Source organism: Cynocephalus volans, chromosome 14 (genome assembly GCF_027409185.1).
Source record: "Cynocephalus volans isolate mCynVol1 chromosome 14, mCynVol1.pri, whole genome shotgun sequence".
Lineage (NCBI taxonomy): Eukaryota > Metazoa > Chordata > Mammalia > Dermoptera > Cynocephalidae > Cynocephalus > Cynocephalus volans.
The window spans coordinates 65,508,642-65,530,188 of record NC_084473.1 but is presented as its reverse complement, the minus strand read 5'-3'; the positions used below and the strand labels follow the sequence as shown (position 1 = coordinate 65,530,188).

At 44.5% G+C, this 21,547-nt stretch overlaps 1 protein-coding gene across 2 annotated transcripts in view; it reads right to left on the bottom strand.

Moving 5' to 3' along the window:
* Nucleotides 1-910: 910 nt before the first annotated feature.
* ARHGAP25 (Rho GTPase activating protein 25) overlaps nt 911-21,547 on the bottom strand; it is an 81,818-nt gene continuing 61,181 nt past the window's right edge. For both annotated transcript variants that reach the window (XM_063078666.1, XM_063078667.1), the window contains 7 exons: nt 16,758-16,965; nt 10,409-10,541; nt 9,342-9,415; nt 7,713-7,834; nt 6,831-7,027; nt 3,709-4,241; nt 911-1,118 (listed from right to left, as the gene is read on the bottom strand). In XM_063078666.1, coding sequence (XP_062934736.1) covers nt 911-1,118; nt 3,709-4,241; nt 6,831-7,027; nt 7,713-7,834; nt 9,342-9,415; nt 10,409-10,541; nt 16,758-16,965 — 1,475 coding nt within the window. The remainder of the gene's footprint in view (nt 1,119-3,708; nt 4,242-6,830; nt 7,028-7,712; nt 7,835-9,341; nt 9,416-10,408; nt 10,542-16,757; nt 16,966-21,547) is intronic.

Here is a 21,547-nt window from a genome sequence, read left to right as displayed (position 1 = left end):
AGCAAAGACTGACACTCCAGATCTGTACCTGCACTCTGTGGGGACTGAGCATGACCACAGGTGCGGGGATTAACCAGAGTGAGGGAAACAAAGGGAAAAACAGGAATAGCAGAGGAGGCATCTGGTCTGGGGAAGGCTAAATTCTCACTGTGGGAACCAGAGATTCCAAACCACTAATTAAGCCAGGGGACTTCAAGGGTGCACATAAATTTACCAGAGCGATGGGGTGAAAGATGTAAAACTGGTACAGGTAATACTTGCTAAGAAACTGGGCAGTGGTCTCCAGAGCTGAAAGCACATTTGAGAATATCTATTTTTTTTTTTTGCTTTATTTAAACTAATTTTCTCCTTGGTTTTGCTTTCATAAATACAGTTTATTGCTTGTTTTGTCTTCATCTAATAACACGTTGAAGAACCCCTGGAGAATGTGCATCTCGGTGGGGGAAGCAGAATGGGGCTCTGGCTTCCCGGAATGGCATCCCCCAAAACACAGCACTCCATGAGTCACACTCTAAAGCTCAATATCGTTTTCTGCCCCTGTGTCTCAGAGATGCCCAGAGACCATCTGACGAGGTGAATTGTTCCACACAGAAAACAAGAAATGAACGCCTCAGCCTGGGCTCTGGTTGGGGCCTCAAATAGGTCCTCAAATGTCTCTGCCGGACAAGGTCATCCAGCCACGGAAGGTTCCACCTCACTCTGCCTGACGCCACGGTGGAATAATGCAATCCCTTTGAATATGGCAACAGGCTGTCATAGGTGTCCACGAATGTCCCTCCTCCCCATGATGTGTACCCTCAAATGTCCTTTCCCTCTTATGGAGTAATTTTGCTTCTCCGTCTTCAGGTAGCACGAAAAAGGGAGCAGAGCTGGGCCTCTGTCAAGCTGTCGCTGTGGCACTGCTGGAACCTCAAGCATCGCTCTTGGGCTGTCTCATCATCCTGACGAATTCCTTGACTTCCTCCTCCAAGACCTTGTTCCTCCTTTCGACGTCCTCCCGGGAGCGCTCCACGTTGCGGAGGCTGATTTCCAAGGCTGCAAACTTCGTCTTCTCCTTCTCCAGCTCTTCGCTGAGCCTCACCACCTTAGCCCACACATCATAATTTTCCTTCTCAAGGCTACGAAGAAAGAAAGGAAAGAAGGGAAGAGCAAGGTATTAATTCTAGACTTTTCCTTCACCCTCGCTCACAACTTCCTTTGTCCATTTTCCTTTCCAAATCATGAGATCCGTATCAACCTGGACCTTTTATTTATATCTAAACCTGAAATCCCAGAGCATGTCTTAGGTAACCCCATCTTATTATTGCTAATGTTTTTCCTGTGGTTCTATGTTTTGTATCTTTAACCAGATAATAACAGAGTCTTTGGAAGGAGGGGCCACCTCCACTACACGCACAGCACCTTGTGGCAGTCCTGCTCCACAGAAACTGTTGAAGCTCCAGCCATATTCCAGATTCCCCGAAGCCTTCGTCACATGAGTGCCTCTGCATCCTGCTCCAATGGAGAGCACAGACCAGAGCCCTTTCTTATCAAGGGCCTCCTGGAGATCAAGATTTGAGAAGCAAGGGAAACTGCCCTTTGGGAGCAGCAGCCCTGGAGGTCCCACCTTCACTTCTGAATCCCACTTTGATTCCTGGATTCCCAGGGTTTTCATTGTTACTGGCCAAAATCCTAGTGTAGCCCCAGGTGCCCTCCTGCCAGGTGTGCTGAATTAGCCCTCAGGAGTGAGTGTACATACGTCATTTGTAAGACAACGGAGGGAATTTCAGTGCTGTCAGGAGACTGTGTGATTGGAGATTTGCTTCAGAATTTCATTCTGTGGGGTGCTGCCTCCCTGCTCCCCAAACAGCCTGCCCATTCTTATATGGAGACTTGAGCTCCCACCTGAGCCCAGGCCTCGGGTTCTATCTCCAAGGGCCTTGGCCTACTCTGCGTGTAATGACTTCTCTTCAGAGCCTTGCCTACCCCCGCCTGTCTCTTCATAAAGCTGAATTGGTCTCACTCGTTCTGACCTTCTCATTACAAATCTAGTCTTCCTCTCCAAGTTTGCCATTCCTCTTTGGCTCTACGGGAACTCCCAAGTGAGACACTGCACTATATCTTGACCACTTATTCCAGTGAACAGGTAGAATCTGTGTGGGCTCAGGAGCCTGGCTGACCTAAGTTCAAATCCCAGCCCCATCAGTTATTAGTTGTGTGACCTTCAGGAATGTTTTTATACTTTCTGAGCCCCCATTTCTTCTGTAAAATGGGGATATTACCTGTTGCACAGGACTGCTGTGGGGATCATATGAGAAGACGTCTCTGAAGCACAAAGCACAGGGCAAGCACTGCTGGACTCATGATTCTCCCCCTCTGCCACACACGGGAGGCTCCCCTGACAGGTGGATTCAGAGGACTCTATTCTGTTTAGGAGGTGCAGCCGCCTCTGTGGCAGCCACTTCTTTTCCTACTCTGTCAATGACACTCATGTTAGAGTGCAGTGCGAGCTTCTCTGGGGCTGCTTGGGTCACTACCAAGATGTCACAGAAGTAATTCTACAAATGATAGATTTTAGGTTCTTAGACAAAGGAGTTACATTTTGCTTCTAGAGGGGCAGCCCTCTGCAGGAACAAAGGATGAGAGCTCACAGAAGTTTTTCTCCCAGGTACCTGACTCTGAATGGACTCAGAAGTATCCATAAATATGAAAGCCTCACCGATTCACATTTCACTCCCTTAGGACAAGTGTTCACATGGGCAAAGCCAGGTTGAGGGTGTCTCTCATGAAAAAGAATTTGCTGGCCCATCAGTACTGTAAAAAAGTTTTCATGACAATACTTTACCTATCCAAGAGAAGAAACTGTGTCCAAGCATGTTCGGAATTTGCATGAGATTGTGGCAGTAGCTGTCTAACTGGCCACTCACTTCTGAGGTTAAAACCATCCAGAAGCTTCCATCTTACCCAGGCTTTCCGGTGGCTGTGCTCTGGCCTCCTGTACTGCCCTCCTCTCCTCTCCTGCTGGTTACTTTGCCCCGCTCCAGCCGGCTGCCACTCTTTGTGCACATGAGCAGGCCAGACCCTGCCCTTGCCTGGCCCCTGCACCTTTGTTTCTCTCTGCATGGCATGCTTTTCCCTGATGCATGGGCCCGACTATGCCTCATCTCCTCCAGGCCTTCATTCACACGCTGCCTCCTCTGTGAGGCTTCCTCTGACCACCCTACTTGACATTAAAATCTCCTTCTTGAACTCTCCATAGCATTTTCTACCATCTGATATTTCATATTTGTATTGTCTGCCTGTCCCCACTAGAAGGAAAGTTCTATAAGCTCAGGGACTTGATCTCTTTTGTTCAGTGCTGTTGCCCAACACCTGGGGTGGTGCCAGCGCAGAGAAGGTGCTCAGGAAACATTTTGCAGAATTGATGAATGACATTAATACGAAAAATGTTAAAGGTTCCTTATAATTCATTAAAGCATGTTGGTCCTTAAAGAACCACTATTTGGAAATTGTTGATTAAGCTATTTAAGCTAGATAAATTTTCATAAATCTAATCTAACACTTTGTTTTCGTGTCACTCCCTTTACCCTTGTCCTTACTGGGCCCCAACTGCTATAGGTTACTGTGTTCCCTAAATTGCAGTTCTATAATGTGACCTGTTTGGAAGATCAGCACAATCTCTCTTGCTTCTAAAGATGGAAGCCCAGTGCTCCTCTGCATATGACTTACTTTTTAATCTGTTCCTCATACGTTTGCTTCTGAGTCTCTATTTCCTTTTGTAGCTCCTGGACCATCCTCTGCAAAGAATCAAGTTCCTCTTCTCCACAGTTCTTTTTCCCAGGCTCAGTTGCAGACTTTGGGCTGGCAGGAGTCTCTCTCTTGGAGTCACAGGTGTGGGAAGAAAGCGCACCCACTTCGTGCCCGGGGGACTCTGGCAAGGCAGGGACATTATCATAGGTGGAAGTCCGCTGGGAGTCAGAAAGGTGGCGCAAATCTTGAGACACTGTTCTCCTGTGCCCTTCACTGGCTTTGGCCTCAGAGGAAGGTGACCAGAACTCATTTTTAAAGATCTCCACTTTGCTGCTGTTGGCGCCTTGAAAAGCTGATGTCAAGAAACATTTCCGGTTTGGGAGCGTTTGAGTCCTTTTCCGTGATTGCACCTTCCAATCTCCTGGATTTTCCCTGGGGGCTTTGCTGCTGTCCTCTAGATACCTGTCGTTTGGCTGTTGTCCAGTGGGGCTAGTGGCATCAGAGTCGCTTGTCTAGAAAAAAATAGCCATGGATGTTACCTGGGTTTTTTCCCACCTGTGTGTGTCATGCTCCCCAGATAAGGATAAGGAGACTTGAAAGAAAATGTTTCCTGGTGAGCACCTAAGAAACTCTTAATTAGAAGACCACCTCTTAATGTATCACATTAGTTAATTATCTGCATGGCATCTTTTCCAAAAAGGGTATTACACTTAAGGGAACTCACGCTCTAGAGACAAAGTGCTGACTAAAATCAATTCTTTGTGCAAAAGAGTCCTAAACTAGGATAGTTTTATAACCTTGGAATGGGAGGTGTTTCTAACTATGACTCAAAATCCAGAAGCCATAAATGAAAAGTTTGATAAATTCAACCTACATGGATTTCTATGACCAAAAAAATTTAAAATAGCAAATATAAAACAAAGAAACAAATCATCACACGCTAAATCAAAAAACAAATGAAAAACTGGCAAAAATATTTGCAATGCAGATTACAGACCAAAGGTCACTCTCCCTAACATATCCAGTTCACCAAGATTGAGAAGAGAGAGACCAACGACCAATATAATTATGGGCGAAAGACAAGATCAGATAGTTCACAGAGGGAAAAATGCAACTGGCCTTTACACACAAGAAGAGATGTTCAGAGTCTCTCATAATACGAGAAACTCAAATTAAAATTACTGAAATACCAGTTCTCAACTATCAGATGGGCAAACCCCCAAAATGTAACACACTGTTGGTGAAACTATAGGGAAACAGGTTCTTTCATGCACTGCATGTAGAAGTATAAAATGACACACACTCTAATAATTTTTATCAAAATTACACATTCAAATCTCTTTACCCTCTGACCCAACAATCCCAATTCTGGAAATTTATCCCAGAAATACATCTGCCTGAGTACAAAAGCAATATGGTCAAGGTTATTCACTGCAGACTTGTCTGTAGGGCAAAGGACTGAAAAAATGCTGCTTGTCTACAGGGGCTGGTTAAGTAGATTATGGTACATGTACAGAACGGAACACTATACACCAGCCAAAAACATGAGGTCATGTCTGGTAGTTGTTCATGTACTGACTTGAAAAAATCTCCAGATTATACCATTAAGTACAAAAATACAAGATACAGAGTAATGGGCAGCAGGGTGGAGAGAGAGAGATTTACACTCATCTTTTTTGTATTTGCATAAAGGAACACTGGAAGGATAAATAAGAAACTAATAAAGGCAGGAAGGGGTGTGGTACATGGAAACAGGAGGGAGCAGGACTTCTCAATGTATACCTTTTTCTAGCTTTTTGATTGAATGATGTTTGTATGTTATATATTTAAAAATTAAATTACAAAGAAAAAAAAAAAAAGAGAGAGAGAGAATGAGCCCTAAACATAAAATCAGAAAACCAGGCTTCAAGCTCTCCCTCGAACCCTCTTAGCTAATCACCTGCTTCGGTAACCCTACCTGGGGTCAGAAGTACCTGGGCCCTGAAGTGAGAATCAGATCTATGCTGCAGACTTGGGCCAGCTGGTCAACCTCTCTGAGCCTCTGCTCCTCAATTATAAAATATGGATGACAAATTCTGCCCTACAATGCTGTGATGAAGAGTCCAGAGGTAATCTATTTAAATTTGCCAGCATAGTACCTGCCCATAGCAAACAATAAAGAGCTGAAAACCGTTAAATAAATATAACAGTGGCTACTCTCAAAGACTGCAGGGATGATCTTCTTACATGAAGTATGACCATTTCTAAATTTTAACTTAGTTTTAGAGTGTTAATAAGATGCGTTGCATACAGACACACTTCATCTAAGGAAAAACCACAACCACTACCACTACTTGCCATTTTTTTTTTTTTTTTGTCTTCTTCAGGATTAACAGTACTGTAGGTAACATTAGTTATCTGGTCAACCAGAAATCTTAAATTCATTTCTTGGCCTCACTTAAAGATCAAGCTGCTATATAAAGTTCACATGTTCTTTTAAAAAATATTTGTCCCTATAAATATATAAAAATATTTGGCCTTTGTAAATGATTGCCCTCAAATTGTCTAATTGTGGAGTCAACAGAGTTTTTGGACATTGGGAACGTGAGCTCCAACCCTTCGGTACAAATGAGGGGGCTGACATTGCTGAGACGGCTTATCAGGGAATGAGAAATATTACACGAACATATCACATACTATGAGAAAGTAATCACGTTTCACGGGTTAGCAGGAAACCAGTTCTCTCTGGACTTCCACCCGGAATTTTCAACAGCTCTCTCCAAAACATTTCCAATGTGATATATATCTTGTCCATTCAACTTCCCTGCACTATGTTTGAAAGGGTTTCTGCTTTCAAGTGGGCTTCAGTGAGAACCCTCATCACTCAGTCACTGGGCAATTGGCACATGTGTCACTAGTCCCACCTCCAGATGCCAATAGAGACTAGATTTTGAAAGAAGCCAGGCTTTCAAGATGTGTTCAAATGAATCTGTACCAGCTGTGCCTTATGCCTCAACATTATCCAAAACTCCCCAAATTGCCACCTCAGAGCAGCTCTTACACAGAATGCTCTGAACTACAGGAAGAGTCCAACAGAAACAGGAAGGCTCTCTGCATCTTACCACGCTACTGAAACTGTCTGTCCTAGAAATTGGGGGGTCTTCAGTGGCATCCCAGCCCACAGAGCTTCGAGCCACTGGAGGTTTCTTGGGGTCATTTTTCTGGGCAGAGGGTGACAGGGGTGCATCCTTGGACTTGGGGAAGAGGACTTCATGGTCTCTGATCATCATGGTCATCACTCTCTGGATCTGAGGGGTCCCTGAAAGAAAGAAGAAAGAGGTGTAATTCGTAATTGCTTGGGTTAGGAGATTATGGCAAAAGGGATGGAATAAATGAAGGATATGGGAGTAGAGTGAAAGAGGGAGCTGTTAAGATTATTTTGAGCTTGTAGTCCACAGGATCAATTTTGATCAGGAAAGTAGGCAATTTAACAGGAGAGAAAACAAAGACATCTTTCTCTCCTGATGTGGACTTCAATATGACATCTGGTTTCTTACCAGACACTTAGCAAATATGTACCAGGCATACAGCCTCCCCATACCCATGGCAGTTCTCTATGCCAGGACTTTCTCTCATTGAGCCTCAGAAGCCTTCTCTACATAGCTTTACAAGCAGTCTTCTTGTGAGCTGGCTTATAAAATTAACCCTGTTTGCTCTATCTGGCTAAGGGTATTTAGAAGTAATAAAAGACTAAGTAACACTAGCTAACTGCTTTCATGCTATCCTACTAATTCTGTGGTCTCAGGCAAATCCTTGACCTCTTTCTTCCATTGTGATCTGGAAAACGGACATGATTCTGGCCCTGCCAACCTCACGGGGCTACTGTATAATTTAGCCAAGATAATCAGCTGAATATGCTTGGCAAACTACAGAGCAGTGCACAAAAGTCAGAGGTAGTGTTGTCACTTCCTCTCCACCTGCCTTCACCACAGGACCAGCCATACCTCTCATGATCACAGCAGGGTCTTCAACCTTCGACTTGATAAGATTCACACCAATCACAGTAGCCAGGTTGTCCACGCTCATCTTGTTAACAGTGCAGTTCAGCTGGATTTCATGCAGGAACCTGCAGGCAGCCAAGAAATCCCATAGTAAGAAACAGGAAGTTGCCAGGAGGAAGGACCTCAAGGTACCAGCAAGACCTCGAGGATGGATCCCAATTCTTCTGGGCTCAGGAATGGGACCAGCCTGCTCTGCCCACAAGAATTTAGCTTCATCCTGAAAGATTCAAGATAAAGAAAGGAAGAGAAACCAGGAGGGGCTGCCCAGCTGCCGGGGGTGGGGGTGGGGAATCACCTAAGCAGGAGGCAGGATCCAGTTCAGGGAGCTAACAGGAGACTAGAAGGACTAAAATGGGTATTTTGACTGCCCTTGTAGGCTTATCTCCCAGCTCTCAGCACCCACCCCACCCAAGTCTCCAGAGAGGAAAATGTACTGGTGAGAAGGCCTCGGAGACAGGAATCCATAGTGCCTTCTTGCCCTGCTGTCATTCTCCTATTAGAGCACCAAGCATCTCTATAACTAACACTGAATTTTACTACAATTCTATCCATTTGAGGCAGGAAGCTCTCAGATTCACTGGAAAAAAAAAAACCTGAACAGATCAGTAAGGAAATTTTAAAATACTCTCTAAAAACCATTTTAAAATAGACTGATCATAAATTCCAAATACAGAGAAATTATTAAATAAATAGTGATATGTCCAAATGATGAAACATTATGAGATATCACGGAGTCATTTATAATCCTATTTAATGACAAAGGGAAATGCTCACCATATACTATTAAGTCAAAAAAACCCAAAACCCCCAAAACCCAGAATACAGCACTTTTTATATAGTATAATTCCAATTTATTATAAAAAAAAATAGTTCCCCTACATTTATATTGATGTGGGAAAAGATCTATCAAAGAGGGAAAACATCTGGAAGGAAACACTTAAGTATTATTAGTGATTATTGTTGAATGAGGAGATGGTGAGTAATTTTTATTTCTTACAGTTTGCAGTATCTTCCTAGTTTCAAAATAAAGCATCACTTTTATTAGAAACGGCAAGAAATTATTTTTGAAAAATAAAAGACAAAATTCAGGTCAGTCTGGAATAGAAATTCAGGGTCCCAGCCCAACCAGATCTAAGTCAGGCCACATGCTAGATATTGCCCCAGCGATGGCACAAAGCAAGGTTCTCCAGAAGGGCCGGATGAAGAGAAAAAGGGTGGCTTAAGTGAATACCTCCTGGGCGCTACATTATGGTGCAGATTCAGGAAGATGGGAGCTAATTCTAGAAACATTGTAAGACTTCTGGGTCCTCTTGCATTTCCCAGAACTCTGGGCAGCCCTGGGGCAGGCCTAAAGGAGGGAGTGTGTTCATTTTGTGTGCCGACTGGGATTTGGGGGATCCTTGAAATTGTCTTGTGGAAACAGAAAGCTACCTCAGTGCTATGTGAACAGAGTCGACCTTCCAAAGTTCTGACCCATGCCCTGTGAGTTCACAGAGATAATCTCCTTCTTCTAACGGGGGGATTCATTCCACATGACTGAAAAATGTAGCATTGATACCAGGAGACGCTCACCGGCAGATGTAGCTCAGGAGACTATAGTTCTCACGAGGAAGGATGGAGAGCTGCTTCATCAACTCCTGCTGGGCCTGGGAAGAGAGTTTCAACACCAGAAAGTGAGCTTGCCCACTTGCCAGCAATGAGACCTGGGAATATAAGCGGTGTATCTGTGCAGAAAGACCTGTTCCTGTAGTTTTGTGGGTTTAAAAACAATTTTTTTATGTGAAAGTAACTATAAATTCTCAGAAAGTTGTAAAAAATAGTATATAGAGCGTCATAGTTTTTTGTACAGTGTATTTTTTTTATATGCCTGTCATTAAGCCACCCTACCACACCCCACCCTGAACCCCGAGCTACTTTAAGGCAAGGACAACTTGATAACTAAACTCACACTAATTGTTTGCTTAATGAATGCTTGAGACGTAACAAATTCAATAGAAAATTGGACCATCATCAAATATCTCAGGATCACCTTACAAGTAGTGAGAAAAGGAAGAGACTTCTGAGAAGGGTTTCAAGCACTGCGGCCTTGTTGAGACCTGCTGGGACACAAGCTGCAGGGCAGATGCGAGGTCAGACTGTGGAAGCTCTGTGGTGGCCATGAAATTCAGGCATGGTCATTCGAGGAATGCATGTGCCAGGGAGAGGAAGGACAGGGAGCTTTTCTTTGGTCTTTTCAGGCTCAGCTGTCTGCAGGGTCTGCTATCACCACCTGCAACATCATCTTTATGACAGTGTGCAAATTCACCAGCAGGTTTTCTGCTTTTATATGAATTGTTTCCAGACAGGCCTTATAGTCAACAATCACCACACTGGAGTCATGTTAATAAACCAACCAATCAACAAAAGAAACCCAACTAACAGCAATTTGATCATGGTCCATTTCTTTACTGGATCATTACATCCTGTGACGGCTGTGGTTTGCATCATCTACCTTTTGTTACTGAGGAAGCTCCAGTTTGATGAAATATCTCACCACAAGGTATGGGGCCCTCTGACACACCATTGCCTATGAGATTCGTGTTCAGGAAACCAATTGCTTTCTTCTAAAACAGGACGACTAACTCTAATGAGGGACAAACCTTTGCCTCGTCTGCATTCATGAGCTGCCCGCAGAGCAGGAAGCCCTCGTACTGGCTCCAGGGGACAACTGGCTCCGGGAGGTCTCGCATGTAGAGCTTTAACAGGGAGGCTACGGTGTGCACATCCGTGTTTCTGAAAGGAAATAAGTAACACTCTTTTAAGGGAAGTTCCAGAACTCTCACCTCTACCCTGGTGATCCAGTCAATAGCAGCCTAAGATCCAAAGGGACGTTTTGCAGAGGCATAGAGTCTGATAAAGAAGAATCCAAATCAAAACAGTTTTGCTAATTCTCTCCCAAACACTTTTTCCTGTATCTTTTCTACCCTCAAAGGTGAGTTTAAGGCCCACTTTTTCATTAAACTTTCTATAAAGATTTTAGTCTTTGCTTCTTTCTTCTTTCTTCAAGTCACTTAATACCTCACAATTACCGTTTTCTAATTAGTCTCTAATTTTTCATGTGTTGACTCCTTTATACAGTTATCTTCGGTCCATCAATCTCTTTAATCACCCAGAGTGCTTAAAATAGTTCTGGGATTCATTCATATATTTACTTAATGATTCATCTCATCAGTAAGCATTGAGAGAGCCTACTAGGTACAAGATATTTTGTCAAGCACTGGTACTTTAGCAGTGAACCCAAGGGACACAGAGAACCCCTGGCCTCATGGAGCCACAGAGCTGTGGGGACTCAAGTATTACCAGGTCATGACAATACCATATGGTTACCACCATGATATGGGAAGCCCAGGACTCAGGACTGTATGAAAGTGTGGAAAAGGGACACCCAAGCCAGAGTTGGGGAGACATAGGTGACTCCTCAGATAAGACCTGAAAAGTGGCAAAGAATCAAAACCCGGAGCAGGCAGCCTATGTGCCAGCCTGGAGGATGGGAGAGGAGACCCCAGTGTGGGAACTGAGGCAGGTTCACATGCAGCCTGATTGAAAGAGGCACAGGCTCTTTGGTTCAGCTTCTGCAGTTTACAGCAGGGCTCAGCAAACCACGTCCCAGGAACCACAGTGGGCCCCCCACCTGTGTTCGCACAGCCTGACAGCTAAGAATGACTTTTACATTTTTAAATGGTTAGGGGGAAAAAACTCAAAAGAAGTAGAATATCTCATGACATGTGAAAATTATATGACATTCAAATTTCAGTATCCATCAATAAAGTTGTACTTATTTTTATTTTTTGTTTGTTGGTTTTGTTTCATTTTGTTTGAAGAACTGATATTGGAACCAATCTGACTTCATAGTTCCACATATTTCTGCTAAGTTATGTGGAGTGTTAAATAAAAACTCTAGGAGCCCATTGTTTTGGACTAAGTTTCTGCACTAGGCCCAGAAAGACCAAACTAAAACTCAAAATGATTTCTAGTTTCAATCTGATGGGGTCTGAAAAGATACTTGAAATGGTTTCAATTTTAAAAAATTTGTTGAGACTTGATTTGTGACCTAACATGTGTTCTATCCTGGAGAACGTTCCATGTGCTGGAGTCACCCCTGCTAAGTTCCACATCACCAGACTAAACTAAGTTGTGGTCTGACTTTCTGAGAAATCAGGAGAGAGAAAAAACAGTCAATTTCCCAAACAGGCCAGTTTAAGTCTTCAATAGGCATGATAATGAAGTTTCCTGTGCTTTAATCCTTATACAAAAAGGTAGCCTGAAGTCAACTGATGTTAAATAAGCAGTTACTCTTCTTCCATCAATAAAGTTTTAGAAGAACACAGCTATGCTTGTTTGTTTATTTATTGTCTTTGCTTTCTCATATAACAGCAGAGTGTAGTAGTTGCGGCAAAGACCACACAACCTGCAAAGCCTGAATATTTAATATGTAGCCCATTAAGAAAAGTTTACTGACCCCTGGATTACAGGACTATTTAATTTATTCCGCAGCTCTGCAGGAGAAAGTAAGTCCGAATTTACCATAACTTGAAGCTTATTACAGAAAAAATGTCAATTGAAGAAATGTCAATTTAGAAATGTCAAGTGAAAAAGTGTTTGTGTATTTCAGAGTGATAAAGCCTGGCATTCTTAGAAGGCAGCTCCGGTAGTCTCTTGAAAAGCTGTTATGTGGTAAGAGGTCCAGACAAGCAGAGTAGCTCCTTGGTTTCAGCGATGAGGAATACAGAATAGACTGGGTGGACGTGCTTCCTGGAGGAGGGAGGGGAAAGGTGGCTTTAGGCAGGAGGAGGAGAAGGAGGCATTTGAGGCGGCAGAAGCAGGAACACCAGCCTTTGACTGGAAAGCTTGGTGTTGGCGCTTTGCATACATTTTTTGTTTCTGTTTTTGACAGCCAGTTGTTGGAGGTGCCTTCTGAAGAGGCTCCCCCTTTCAGCCTGTGAACTCTCCACCTTGACAGGAGAACATGCTGGCACAGAACCCTGTCTAGCTCCATGGCTGCCCTCAGGAAATCTGGGGTGGGGATCATCCTCTTAACAAGAAGATTCTGAAAAACCCCTTCCTGCTGAGTCATTGCTTAAAAATACCCCTGGGAAAAGCGAGGCTGGGAAAAGTACTCTTGTCCAAATGCAATGAGAAGTTTTCAAGAAAGTGGAAGAAAGACAATCAGCTGACCATTGGCAGAAGCAGCACTCTCATAAAGTCCTGAAGTTGCATTCTCCTAATGTCCCTGCTGCCTTTATCAGAATCCCAGGATTCCCCTTTCATTGGAGCCTCTCCCTCACCCCACATCCCATCAGTCTCCCGAATCTCCTCAATTCTGTTATGCCAAAGTCACGAGAATCCTTCTAAGCCCCTTTCCTTTCACCACCCTGTTTCTGAAGGTCATTGGCTTTGGTCGGGATTCCACCCAGCCTCCTGTCTGGTCTCCCTGCCTCCAGCGTGCTAGTCACAGATGCACTGTCACTACCTGGCACAACCTCCAACACTCAAAACACACCCACAAAGTGAATGAAGAAATAAAAACCCTTGGAAGGAGAAAAACAGCATAAATCATAAATTGAAAAAGTGGATCTTTCAAAGAGAAATGATAACAATAGAAAAGACAACTCGATAGTTCCATCAGGAGACATTAAGACAGCAAAAATATCCAACATTAGAAAAGAGGAAGAGGTTGTAACCACAGATGTATAGACACTTCAAAGTTATAATCCACGAGCTCAATTAACTATACAAACCATTTCAGAACACTAAGATGAAAGCTTCCCACTTCATTTTACCAGTCAAAGCAAATGCTGATAAGCCATGCTCACTGCTTGGACTTTCTGACTCCTCATTTTTGTTTATTGGGTCTCGGTCTAAATGTTATTTTCTTGGAGACATCCTTAGGTCCACCAGACCATGTCAAAAGCCCCCTATTCTAAGTTCACAGTACTACCTATTTTTCATTGTTAACACCTAACACAATGGAACTTATACAGTTATTTCTGCAATTTTTTTGTTTTAATGTTGGTCCCCCATTGTACTAGGGTTGACTCGGATGTCATTCTTACTAAGTTTCCAGCATTATTTCTCCTGAGTTTGCTGTTCCTCCAACTCAATGGAACATCCTTAAATGATTTTTCCTTTTAAATCAAGGAGTAAGAACATGTCAGGGGCCAGGTGGCTTCTGAGTTCAATGGCTCATCCCCCAGAGATACCCACAGCTCCTCCAATGGCTCTGTCAGCCCTGTCCTTGGAGTCCTGGTGCTTATAGTGTGGCATGTCTGTCTGTCCATTTCCACAGAAATATAGGTATCAGAAGTGTATCAGCTTTGTGGCCAAGCAGTATCCAGCCTGGAGGAAACTTGACAAGGAGATTTTAAAATTCATGTTTGTATGTTTAATGAGAACCAGATACACCCGTGCTAGAATCTCACTAAACAAGAACTCCTCGGTTTCCCTTCATTCTAATGAGGCAGTTGGGGGATCTTACCATGGAACTGAGCATACAGCCAATGTAAGACCTTAGGTGAGTACCCCACAGGTGTGATGTTGGGGACACCAGGAAGGAGCTCCTTGCCTTGTATCCCCTCTTCCAGTTACCAATTCTTAACATTTCTTTTATAGGGGGAAAAAGCTACAAACATAGTAAAGACTTACAAAGCCAATAACCCAATAGAGGTCAACAAAACTGGCACATTAACTCTGAAGTGAAAGTGACCAGTATTAACATGATTTCCTGAGAGTGAGTCTGGCCTGGGGCGGGGAGGGGAGGAAGATACCAACCTTGAGACTGTGTTAACCTCAAGTGTGTGTGTTGGGGCGGGAGGGTGGTGAGAGATGGGGGTGGGGGGAGTGGAGCGAGGGCAGGAGAAAGGGGAAAGGGAGGGTCTGGGGAGTCGTGAGTGGCCCAGGGGTGAGAAGACCCAAGATCTACTCTCCAGGGCCCAGGAAAGGGTGCTAACCTTGAGCACGTTGCTTAATCTTCCTAAGGCTGCTTCATCATCTGTAGAATGGAAATAACCTGTTTTTTAAGATCTTCAGATTTGTCTTGAGGATCAAATCAGAAAAGAGGTGTGAAAATAATTTTAAAACTCTGTAGTTCAATGTGATGTTAGGCATTCATGTGACATCACGAAGGGAAAGGAAATGGGAAGTTGGGCATGGAGGTGAACTCTGCTGACTCCGTAGTCACACCCGGGTACAGGCCTGGGGGATGCTACCCCTGATAATCCGTAGGTGGAAAAGGAGTTTCTCTTAACCTGAGACATCGTCCTTGAGGAGGCCTTGGCTCCTAAATAAGTTCAGCTGTAACTAAATAAAAAGAATCAAACAAGAACCAGTCACCCCTCCCAAATCAAGGGTCATATGCACCTAAGAATCGGCCCTGGGAGAACTCTGAAGAGCCTCAAGTGACCCTTCCTGTTTCTGGATGTGTAAACTCTACTCCCTCAATTCGAGGGGTGGAGATGTCATGACAAGATGTGGTAACTTTCCTCCTTCCAGTCCCAAATATTCCATAGGAACCAAAGACTCTGACAACACCACCCATGCTGACGTTATAGGTACATATGCTAAAGCCCAATGCAGTTATTTGGCAAATCCCGGCAAGCACCTCTGTTCCTTTTGGCTTACTGTTTGTATTGCTTTAGCAACAACCCACTTGCATCTTTTGATCAACTCAAAGCTATTTAAAAACGTAAAAAGAGAACTGAATGTAAAGGTAGTGAGCATAATGGAACAGGTGCCTGATGATGAAATGCAATTTATGGTGATGCTGAAAGGTCTCTAAATTCGATAATCATAACCCGCGATAGTTCCAGGAACAACTCTGCCCGTTGCTTCCCTAGGAGAACCTAGTGTGCCAAAATACAACGTCCTTGGTAAATTAAACCATTATATGCCAAGGGCAGGAAAGACAGACATACAGTGGTCCCACTAAGACGATGGCCACGAGCATGGAGCGAAACAGATGGATCTCAGAGATGCTTCGGAGGAAGAATGGGCAGGGTTGGTGATTAGAGTGAGGGCTGAGGGTGAGGGAGCAATGAGACTGTGCACACAAGCATGACACTTAGGTCTTCACAATTTTCATCCCTACCCCTCTGTCCTAAATAAGCTCTGAGGAATTCCAGCTTTTGGAAACTGGATAGAGTTCAGGCCCATCTTACTAAATCCTGGTTTATGGGCTGCTAATTTGGAAAGAACGATTGATCTTATGCCAGCAGGACAAGCACATGCAAGCAACCGAGTGAATCCTTCACAGCAGGCAGGGGTGGGCAGTGTTAAGGTGGGGGTTTCACTGGCTGATTGTGGCCGGGAAGGAAACCTCAGTTGGGTGGAGGAGGGGAAGAGAATGGTGAGGAGGGATGTCACTACACCTGATATGCCCCAAACAGGGCTGGCCACATTCCCAGAGGAGACTTGGGAGAATGCCAGGCTGCCGAGAAATCAGTATGTGCTCCCTCCAAAGGAGCTCAAAACTGAGTTTAAAATCGCCCAGTACTGTGGTCTCAGACACTAACGAGAAATCCTGGCTCTGGCCACTCCTGGAACTATGAGGAAGACCGCCAGTGCTCTTGGATACAGGTGCGGTGAGCTCCCCACCACACCGAGTGTTTGTACAGCCAGCTCACCTCTTCCATGGTCCTCATCTGCCCCGAAGGGTGGGGCTCAGGCCAGGTCCCACCTCTCCCCACTGCTCTGCACATCCCCTTCCCCTGTATCCTAAACATCACTTGAATCTGCCCAGCGAGGCCCTCCTTCTAGTTTACATCGTCTCTCAGATAAACTGTTAGCATCCTCTCCTAACTGAGCTCCAGGCTCCCAAATTCCAAATTATGAGCAAAACAAAAGACTCTTTCTGCTGCAAGGAAAGGCTCTTGAAAGTGTCTGTGCAGATCCCTCAGCTCAACTGGAGGCAGAGAGGAGGACGGAGGAGAGACACTGCAGGCAAGGACAGCGTACCTGTCAAAGGAGGGCCGCTCCCCAGCATCAAAAGCATCTCTCAGCTGCTTCACCAAGTTGTCCTGCCCAGGCAGCCGGAAGATGCCCTCTTCATTCAGGCCATGCTCGAGGATGAACTCTGCACACTTCTCCACCAGGATGGGCACTGGATGGGGGCCGAATTTCTGTTCATAGGCCACAGTCTCATCCAAACGCTGGCCAAACACCGCTGGGAAGAGAAACAACAGGACCTGCCCGTCATTCTGACCTTCTTGAATGAACTGATGGGTCAAAGTGCTTTGCCTATTTCTTGATTTTCAGTATCGTCTGTGACTTCAAAGGTTTTAGTGCAATGATACTAAACAAAATATGGGAAACAAATCACACATACTATTTCCCGCAGTTGTAAATTTGGGGCAGTCTCTATCAGTCTTTTTTCTATTGACTCATTTTTACATATTTAAAATAACAGCTGGCTTTTACTGAGTACTTGCTATGTGCTAGGAATTGTGCCAAGCACTTTGCACACTTTTCTCATTTAATCTTGACAGCAACCCCATGAGGCAGTAGTCATGTTACACCCACCTTACCGTTAAGGACACTGAGCCTTAGAGGTGCTAATGAACTTGCCAAGGTCAGGTAGCTTAGGGCATGGTACAGTTGGAATTCAAGCCCAGGCAGTAAACTTCTGGGAATGTGCACTTACCCACAGCAGCAAGCAGGCCATTTGAGTTCTGCTTGTACCATTTATTATTTAAAGCATAACAGTTATCACTTGGATGTCTCATACTGTATTAAACCATTGAGGCATTTAAAATAATTTAGGTTGTTTATTATGTTCTACTATTATAAACATTGCCACAGTGAACATGTTCATTCTTCTAGCAGAGTTCCTGGAATGTACGTAGTACAATGCATAATTCCTAATTAATTGCTTACTTAATTAATTAACATTTGGATGGATGAACACAGACGTTTCATTCTTTTGAACGATTTTCTCAGGGCATATTCCCACATGTAGAATTACTGGGTCAAGTGGTTTGAACATTTTTATGACTTGAAGGTATCCAAATTGCTTTCCAAAAATATGTTTCCAAATTACACTGCCTCCAGCAAAGCAAGTGTGGACCAGCTCCACCCCAGCCCTGCCAGCACTTGGTTCTATAATTTCCCCACCCCCGCAGTGTGACGAGATTAGTTTATAAGTTGGGACAATCATTGCCCACCCATTCTCCTACCAGGCCCCGGGAGCCTTCGTGTCCCAGAGGTTTAGAAGACAGGCTATGGCTTCAGTTCTGTCCTGCCTGATTTTCCCTCTGTCATAATTAGGGCTTGGCAGCACCCAGCACTTCAATCCCAAGGACACTGGTGCACAAAGTCCCTTGGTTCTCCCCATGATTCTCTTTCTCGCTGGTTAGTCCCTATGTCCAGTGTCTAGTTAATGTGGATTCCACCTGCGAAGAGCTGTGCCAGGCTCTTGCATCCACTCTGTCCTCTCACTTCCCACCCACTGCTCAGGCCAGGCTGGTCTCCTGTCTCACCAGTAACTGCTGCAGTCGCTCCTCTCTGGCACATTCGAAACCCTCCTGCTGCTTACTTTTCTAAATCTCTGGTCTACCTGGTCTTCCCTAGCTTTCAATAGTCATCTGCTTCTTCCCAACTGCCACAGCAGTGTTTTTCCAATTGCCCCCCAAAGTTCTGGGAGTTCCACAGAGCCCTGTCAGTCATTATGGCAGGTGCTGGAGGTGAGAGTGCAGGATCTTGGAGGAGCAGAGGAGGTGGGCCCCTGTACTCCCTTGACCCAGCCAGATCTGCCTCACTGTGTTCTGCTTTCCTTGTTACACTTCAGTGAGATTTTGATTAAATATTTCCGTGGCTAAAGTTTGAAAATCGGGGCTGGCATCCAGGCTGGAACCCACTTACCTTTCTGGCCTGACTTCCTGTCATGCCCCCAAAGGCACCTCACACTGAAGTTCCCAAAACACAGTGCTCTCTCGTCTCCATGTCCACGGACAGTCTCTGCTCCCTACCCAGGCTGTTCTCTCCCTTGGCCCCCCTCAAATATCCACATCGCTGCTATGTCTGAACACCAGATGGACAGACTACAACCCTATTCTGTGTGCCTGTATCCCTTCTCGAATATCCATGTTCCTTACCGCACTGTGCTATAATGATTTGCACATGCCTGTGCCCTCTGCATGACTGTAAGCCCCCTGATACCAGGAATATGTGGAGGGTCTCTTTTCACCCCCAATGTTTAGCATTATGTCTGGCACAATGTAGATAGTCAACAAATTTTGCTGAATTATTTAATAAATTGTCTGTAAGCAAGTATTTTTCATGACTAGTGGTTATATTGGCATTTCTAGGTTTAAACCGTAATAGGGATCTCTTAGGTAAATGTTCACACTACCATTATCAAGTGCCCTGCCATGTGCCAGTAGCAGGCCCCAAGGGCTACACTACAGAGGGCATGTAAGACCTGGTTCTTGCTTTCAATTTGCTTACCATTGAGTTATGAAAGTAAAAGGACCACACAAAAATGTGGTCCATTAGAAACCATTAGAAAATGTCTATAATCATATAGAATTAGGTTTCTATTTGTCAGTAAAAGGAGCTGGATAGATATTTTTGCCAAATTGGTAGGATGTGATTGAAATGATCTGATTTAAAACATAGACTACATGGCATTTGGAAAATTCCCTTTGAGGGGTCCAGTGAGGGGCCCCTCAAAGGGAGAGACAGATATCTTTTCGGAGAGTTGAAACTTGGGCTCTGTGGGTCCCCTGGATCCTGAAGGGGAAAGGTAGCTGAAACCCAATGTAAGGGCATGCGCAGAGAAGTCGGAGCTTTCAAATGTGAGCTGCATGTCTGAGGTCCTGAGGCAGACAGTCCACCTCGTGGCTGGCTTGGAACCAAGCTCCTTATCACACCACTTGGCATGGTGTGGTAATCATCCAACTTTTCTCCTCATCCGAGTCTATCTGCCTTGCTCTGCATCCGTCCTCTATTCCTTCCAAGCCCCATGTTCAGCCAGTTCCATGTCACCCACCGGAACTTTCATTTCCCAACACTCTCGTTCCCTGCAACATCCCCACCCATCGGTTCCCACCACCCTCTCCACACCTTCCTCAGGTCACTGAGAGCTACGAGGGAACATGACATGACCATATCGTGGAAATTTATCATTCCATTCTCCGCAACACCTTGGTTCCAAATCTTCACCACTCTCCTTGAGTTCCACACTCATCCCCTCCCCTCTCTGTCTCAACAGATGACCTGGTCTCCTCTTTCCCTTGTGTCCTCAAATGGAGAGATGAGTGGATTCCCTCACGGCTACTCCCTGTCTCTCCCATCCTCCCTCCTCTGTCTGTGTCTCTGTCCTCTTCCAGAGGGAGAGAAGGGCCTTGCTTTCCTCTAGGAAGGTGCTTTCCTGAACTGTGGGGTCCAGCCCTTCTACCTCTTCCAGGACTTTCTCTTTGTATCTTAAAATTTTCTCTTTTGATGAAAAGATCCCCTGTGAGTGTCGGTCATTGCCAGTTTATGAAAGGATAATCTCTCAGCCTAGCTCTCGTGAAAACGACCAGTACTTTCCTTTCTTCTCTTTACTGATATGCTCGTAGAAAAATGTGTCTGCTTCGAGAGAGTTGCCCGCCCCCCAGCCCCCAGCTCTTTACTTATCACTCCCTTCTCAGCTGCTTAGCTCACTGCAATCTGTTTTCATAGCCTGCGTCTCTCCATTGAATCTGCTCATTAAGCTTTCTGGTGCCCTCCTAATGAACGAAGTCAGCCCATGTGGACCACACCCTACTGGTCTTCTCTAAAGACTCTGATGGTGTTGATTCTCCTTCCTCTTCAAGACTTTCTCCCTACGTGGCTACAAAACCATCTGTTCTCATTCTATTCCCATCTCCCTGATGACTCCTTTCAGTCTCCTTTACTGTGCCCTGTCCTCCATCTGCTCCTTTGTTGTGTTAGTTTCTGGGATTCCAACTCAGAACTGTTGCCTTCTAACTCTAGCCATTCTCTTTTGGAAAGTTCACACAATTCCACACATTTGGATATCACCTATAAACGGATAACTTATAAATTTGCATATCTTATCCAGATCTTAACCTCTGTGTGTACATCTCTATCTGAACCATTTCTCTGTCCATCATTTCTGCCTCCACCTCCCGCTCTATTCCCATAAGTCTAATGTTTAATAGCAATTCTCTCATTGTCTTCTTCAATTTCACTCTCATCTCACCCCCAGATCGCAGATTCTCCTGTATCCTTCCTTGCAGGTAATAGCATTCAGTCAATCAGTGGGGCACCACGTACTCTTCTAGGCAGTGCAAACACAAAGCCACTAATACAAAGTATCTGCGCTCAACGAACCCAGTTAGCAAAGTTGTAAGCATTAAAATTATCCACAACACTCTTTTCTCTCTCCAAGTAGATCAATACATTCTAAATATGCTTTAAATCAGCTCTCTATTCCCACTGCTACTGTCTTTATTATCGTAATGATTTCTGTTGTGACTCTGCTTTTTGAAAATTCCTTTCATCAGAAATCACAAAATCATTCAGCAAATGTAGACTGAGCATCTGCTGTGGGCCAGGCTCTTTGGTAGCTGACATTATGATACAAAGAATGAAAAACGGTTTGTGCTCTTAACAACCCTCAAGCTAATGCCCTTCCTCCTACTCTCCACCTGGAAACCCAGTCTTCCTGAGATCAGGTATCTTCTCAGAGGGAACTGACCACTCTCTCCTCTATGCCCATTGAGCTCCCTATGTGTACCTCTATTTTATCATGTCTTATGTAA